Below are 6430 nucleotides of genomic sequence, written 5' to 3'. Positions count from 1 at the left end.
TACATATACATAGAGTTTTAAAGGTAAAGAAAGTTTGGTGTCTATATAACTCTATTAATTGAGTCAACATCAAACGTCAATTTTTTGGCGATTTAATTGTCGCTTAGAGCTTAAATTGAACTTCAGGCATGTTTAAAGCTCATGGAAATTTGATTCTACCATTTTCATGGCGTCTTACACTTTTTACAATCTACTTATTGGCCGAAGGTCTATTTGGATAGAACATTGAAAGAGATAATTTTCTCTACTTTTGGATTGGAGTGAAGAAACACATTCTGTTTATTCTAGGATTAAAGAATGATTGTCTACATTTTACCCCTCTAATATCCTACTTGAAACTTTTTAGTTTAGTTTTGTAACTTCGTTGTTGTTGTAAAGTTTGGTGTCTATCTCATTTTGTAAAAGGTTACAAACTATCAATATCTTTAAAGTTTAAGGGGCAAATGTACAACTTAACAAAAAACTATAACAAGAAAACACAAAAATCCGTCTAATGCCTGCCCTGCCTGCTCATTATAGAGAGAGAAACATAACTCGGAGCGAGAGAGGAAAAATGGGTAAATCCGGCGGAGTTACGACGGGGAAGAAGAAAAAGGGCCGTCCATCATTTGCAGATCTAAAAAGACGAGCAGCAATTGAAGAAGAACAACAACAACTACAAATTCAAAACCGTAAATCAACTCGCCGGAACCCTAATTCCGCCGCCGAAGATGTATCAAATGATGAAGAAGAGTATTATGATGACGATGATGATGAAAGAGAAGAGAAAAAAGTAAAATTAGTTGTTCGGTTACCTCAATTGGATCAACAATCTGATTTAATTCGATCTTCATCGGCTAATTCGGCTTCATGTGGTTCTGATTCGATCGCTGATGTTGATAATCGTAAAATTAACAGCGGATCCGGTGGTATACCTACTAATTCTCAGGTAATTATTTTGTGTACGCCCTAAAAATTAGGGTTTTTGGTGTTATTGTTTCAAATTAGGATTATAATTGTTGTGAATTAAGGTGTGCTTTTTTATTTAAATCTGTGAGATTTTGGGGGATTTTCGCGCGTGATTCGGAAGTCGGTGTATTGGTTTGACTTAGTCAATTTTTGTTTGTAGTAAATAGTGGGATGAGTATAAGATCTGTGCCTGTATGTGTATGTATATATGTAAAGTTTTGTTTACATTTATTTATTTTTTTAATAATATTTTCTGTTTTTAGGTTTAATGAAATCTAACGTACTTTTAAGTTTTTGTCAACTTTCTGTTTCTGTAAATTAAACTGTTAATCTGGTCATTCTGTGTATAATATACTCTATTTATATAATTATATATTTAATTTTTATTTATTAATTATATGTATATGTATTTTTGTGTACAAAAAAGCACATTGATCCACCATCAGGTCTCAGAAATAAAAGCTAAAAGTTGTCACTTATTTAACACCTGTACTTGCCATCTGGCTATTGGTTATATACTACTTGTATGCTCATTATCTTTGCTTGTGTGATAAGTTATTTGTATGGTTTTTATTTGTTTAACAAAATGGATGGATGTTGAATTTATGTTTGTAGGGGGAAAAGAATGTGAAAGCGATGGACACTTCTCATGGTCTTAATCAAAAACCCTTTTGTTATTTTTTTTTCAAAATGTTATGTTGGTTAATTTCCAGCATTTAGTTTTGTTGATGTTTTTATTTAATTGTGGGCAGGATCACCATTGGAACCTGGACCCACTAATACTCCTTTGCCTGACAAAAAGTTGTTGGTTTTCATTCTTGACAGACTTCAAAAGTATGAATCTTTTTTCTTTCACTTCAATGAAAAACAGTTTATTTCATATAAAACAGTTCATTGATTGAAACCGCACGTCGAATTTGTTTGCAGGAAGGATACTCATGCGGTATTCTCTGAGCCTGTGGATCCGGATGAGGTGATTTGTTCAGGCGGTAGTTTGTGTTATTGATATGAAGTGTTTGTTAGAGTTGAATGCTGATACGAGTAATTTTGTTTATATGTAGCTTCCTGATTACCATGAAATTGTAGAGCAACCTATGGATTTTGGTACTCTCAGGAGCAAACTTGACGAGGGTCGTTATAAAAATCTGGAAGAATTGGAGGTTGGTTATTTATACTTTGAATCATAGTGTGCCCTTGTATCAATGCTTTCTAAAATATTCTGGTTTTCAAGTTTAGCACACTAGTATTGTAAGAAGTTCAAATTCGAAACTTAAAACTCTTTCATGGTTTATATATTATTTTTATCGAATTCAAATTACAACTGTTGGATGGTTCTTCATCAAAACTTACCTTTAGGTAGAAGAATTTTCCTGCGCTATCTTGTCACATTTCTAAAAGTTTTTCTGGCTCTATATTTTTAACTTTTTTATTTTTATTTTTTAGTCATCTACTTGATTAAAAACATTCTATTGATTACCCAGTATAAAAGTTGTATTTCATTTTGAAACTTAGGAGATACTAGTTGTAAGTTGTAACTGTAGGGAATTGACGGTTTGTTAGGTACCTTGACTTTGGAACATCTATCTTTCACATCTATTGTTTAAGGGGCATGCTTAATAGTTAATATCAAAAGTTTTCATTAATTTGCATGTACTAAGGATAAAGTAAATAAATTGTAATAATGTGGTGCTTTCAGTTTTCAACTGGTGGATATATTTTATAAAGTTATAGTCACTTGCTCAATCTGTTATGCTCTTCCTTCTTTATGCATACGTTTGCAGAACCTTGAATTCACAGGTTTGCATTTTTATACGTGCAGGCAGATGTGTATTTGATTTGTTCTAACGCAATGCAATATAACCCATCTGATACCGTCTTCTTTCGGCAGGTATGCTTTACTTTACCTTACTGTTTGTCAACTGTAATTTCTTTTTCTACAAATTATTTTACGCTTTGGGGTTTTTTGTCCTTTTAGGCGAGGTCTATACAAGAGTTGGCAAAAAGAGATTTTGAAAATTTGAGACAAGAGGGTGATGACGGTGAGCTACAACCAAAGGTAGTTAAAAGAGGCAGGCCTCCAAGCAAGCACTTGAAAAAGCAATCTGGCAGAACCTCAGTGGAGGTAATCGCTCCCGAGTCTACCTCCGGTCCCACTGTAGCAAACGTTGTAGACCCCACAAATGAATCTACTCCCTATAATTTAAGACGAGGACCCATGATGTATAAGAATTATGCTGACAGTGGACTTCCGTCAAATCGTACTCGTGACGGACACTCCGAACTCTTAACAGATTGGAATGAAGAGTTTCCAGGTTCTTTTAACACCTTAGTTCATCTTTTCGTATAGTAAAAAGCTAAAATACCATGTACTCTCTTCAACACTTTTGGGTGTTGTTTGTTTTTTAGATGTTTTTGTCAGAAAATCTGCGGACAATATCTGTAGAGAAGATGTGGTCTAAAGATCTGTTGGTTGAATAGTGAACAATGTTTGTTTTTATGTCTGCAAAATAACTTAATAATGTCCGCAACACTTAGAAGCATATTTTTATCTTATGTTTTCAGAAAACAAACAGTTTGCGTGCGCACAAACATAAAACATAACAAGATCTGCATACTGAAAAACAAACAACACCTCATTTGCTTTTTTCTTCTACTGTTAATGGGATGGGATAATTGTAACCCAAATACCGTAACAAGTAAATGAGTTGTCTTTCGGACTAGCATATACAATGGGACATTAATAGTGATTATATGACCAAGTTACGCATTGTCCGTTTACATTTCTAAGTAGATTTTTTAAATATGCAGCTCGCATTAAGAGGGCTGACTTGAAGTACGGGAACAAAAATTTTGTTATAGACGAGACCAGGCGTGATACTTACAAGCAGTTTCATCCTTTGAATTTTGCTAATAGAAACTCTCTTCTAACTAACTTTGGCGGGGAAAGGAAACAGTTACTGGCGGTATGTTTTCTCAATCTATAATCTAATTTATGTCTATTCTAATACCTGCATGTCATAAATCTGTTTCTTTTAAAAATTCTAGACAAGTAATGTAAATGGTGCCTTCCAAAAAAAAGTTGATGATGTAAGCGGTGCTGATTTTTTATGTTATGAATTCAGGTAGGTCTTCATGCTGAACATGGTTACTCTAGAAGCCTAGCTCGATTTGCTGCTCATATGGGCCCCGTTGTCTGGAACGTTGCTTCAACAAAAATAAAGAAATCTTTGCCGCCAGGTGTAACATTTGCTCCCGGTGTTGTGGGCCCAAACGAACCTTCTCCGCCTCCTACATCTTTCTTCCCACCCGGGAAAATAAATTATACCCCAAAGTTATCCAATAACAATATTTTAACCAAACCTGAAACAACATCCACTTCAGGGCCAAAATTGGAAGATTCTGGAATAAAAACCAATGAACCTCAACCCCAATATGGTAGAAATGGTTTCAATGGTGCTTTAGGAAATAATGTTTCCAAAATGGGAATGTTTCATGCTCATGGTACAATTGTTGATGCACAATGTACAAAAGGTGAAACGGGCAATCCTGCAAAACCGTCTTGGCAACAGGTATGTATCGTCGTCGAATCATAGAAACTTTATTGTTTTGGATTCAGATGACCTAATTGTTGGGCTTACAGGGACCAACTGTTGGACGGAAGATTTGTTCGGTGGGTTCACCTCAGCAGCCGGATTTAGTGTTGCAGCTTTGAGTGTGGACTGACTCGTGTTAGGCAGTTAAGAAGTTTGCCGGTGGTTAGGTACTACATTTGCAACACAAGGTACTTATTGTTAATTGACTGCTGGTGATATTATAGTGTAGCAAACTATGTTGTACAGATTAAATGTAGCTATTTTTTTTTTTTTTCATTTCGAGTTCTATTAAAGGATCTCTTTGTAATGTTGAACTCCATATGGATCGGAGTAAGATGAAACTGAAGTAGAAATAAAATTAGCCATTGTTTTTTACGTTTTGTTAGGTTTTCTTTCCATTGACAGTTTGTGAGTTATAATTTGTTTTTAAAAAGCTCATATTTGTAAAAAAGATGTGCCGGTCCACTTATCAGTAATGGATTTTGATGTATAACGGATATAGATAGGATGTGAATGAAAAGTTATCCATTAAGACTAGTCTTACTCACAACCACTCGGTCGGTGTCACATCAGCGTCACATCAGCACTTTCTTCTTATCACTTACTAATCTCACAACGCTAGCATTCATAACATACCTCTCACCACCACTTTGGGCCCATCTAAATTGAATTAATACAATGTATCACTCATAATACAAAATGTACAAGCGAAGGGCTGAGTGGTTGATTATGCTTGGCAACCGCTTAGAGAAGGGAATGCTTGCAACGGCTTGGCAACCACTCTTGCTAGTACTAGAGTCGTTACAATGGCTTGAGTGGTTGAGCATCAACGGCGCACTGATATTACTAGTCTAACTAATAGAGAAATACAAGTATATAAATATACATATGCATTTCATTGATATCCATCCGCATTAACATGCTTCAGCCGTCAGATATGATGGATAATTTCGAATTTTATTGAATATGCGTATGAATATTAATTTGGATGGAAGATAATACGGTGTAAATGAAATTTTTTATTGAATATATGAGTATGAATTTGGATGATAAATAATACGGTGTAAAAGAAAATGAATATGGGTGTAAATGAAATTTTTTTATTGGATATGTGACTATGAATTTCGATGAAAAATAATACCATGTAAATGAAAATGAATATGGATGCATATGTAGCTCAATCCAAATAATACTCCATTCATTGCCATAGTCGTGTACTCGTGTACAAATTATTTATTTATTTATTTTTTAACGACGAAAAGATGAAATTCATTAAACATAATAGGAGACCATTCGTGTACAAATTACTAAAGTATTTGATATGGAAATTTGAATGGTACACAGAAAAGTTATATTTGATGACATTAAAATAGTACGTGACTGAATTAACAATACAAAAAATGATGCAGATATGACTAGTAATAACATACTCCGTAATAAAAATTTATTAAGTTGATGATGTCTACTTGTCTAAGTGACGAATTTTACTTTTCTGTTGTAATTACTGTAAAATTTTTGCTGATTATATTTAGTTTTAATATGTTTTCTAGTATTATCTAAGTTTTGATCCGACACTATTAACATCTCAAATTCCTAAGTATTTTTAAAGCAATTACGTATATTTATTTTTGTGAACCCGGCTTATTTTTCTATTAAAAAAAAAAAAATTCGAAACTTTATTATATAGGTACATGTGCACGATATCTATTTAAGGTTCATTATTTCAGAAACAATTAATTCGTAGGGTTTTAAGTCGATCGTATATCATAATACTCCAGTATTATACAGTATAAAGTTATGAGATTGAAGAAGAAAGCGAGGTGTGTCCTTTTCGATTCGAAAGATTGGTCTGAGATGCTCCCTGAAATACTTGATATCATAGCCAAGAA

At 33.8% G+C, this 6430-nt stretch overlaps 1 protein-coding gene across 1 annotated transcript; it reads left to right on the top strand.

Moving 5' to 3' along the window:
* The first annotated feature begins 514 nt into the window (after positions 1–514).
* Positions 515–4919, top strand: LOC139893762 (uncharacterized). The gene is made up of 10 exons (XM_071876949.1): positions 515–928; positions 1564–1600; positions 1701–1782; positions 1876–1921; positions 2010–2108; positions 2768–2836; positions 2924–3260; positions 3757–3911; positions 4071–4517; positions 4589–4919. Exons 1-10 carry the CDS (start codon positions 554–556, stop codon positions 4658–4660), a joined length of 1719 nt encoding a protein of 572 aa, XP_071733050.1. The 5' UTR covers positions 515–553; the 3' UTR covers positions 4661–4919.
* Positions 4920–6430: the final 1511 nt, after the last annotated feature.

The sequence above is a fragment of the Rutidosis leptorrhynchoides genome, chromosome 2 (genome assembly GCF_046630445.1).
Source record: "Rutidosis leptorrhynchoides isolate AG116_Rl617_1_P2 chromosome 2, CSIRO_AGI_Rlap_v1, whole genome shotgun sequence".
Lineage (NCBI taxonomy): Eukaryota > Viridiplantae > Streptophyta > Magnoliopsida > Asterales > Asteraceae > Rutidosis > Rutidosis leptorrhynchoides.
The sequence above is the reverse complement of the archived record's forward strand: the minus strand, read 5'-3'. Positions and strand labels throughout refer to the sequence as shown.

What these genes read in the sequence shown, in the direction of transcription:
- LOC139893762 (XM_071876949.1), top strand. Translation starts at nt 554, where the DNA reads ATGGGTAAATCCGGCGGAGTTACGACGGGGAAGAAGAAAAAGGGCCGT. An exon ending in ATACCGTCTTCTTTCGGCAG is followed by an intron (nt 2,837 to 2,923) that starts GTATGCTTTACT and finishes TTGTCCTTTTAG; the next exon opens with GCGAGGTCTATACAAGAGTT. An exon ending in AAAGGAAACAGTTACTGGCG is followed by an intron (nt 3,912 to 4,070) that starts GTATGTTTTCTC and finishes TTATGAATTCAG; the next exon opens with GTAGGTCTTCATGCTGAACA.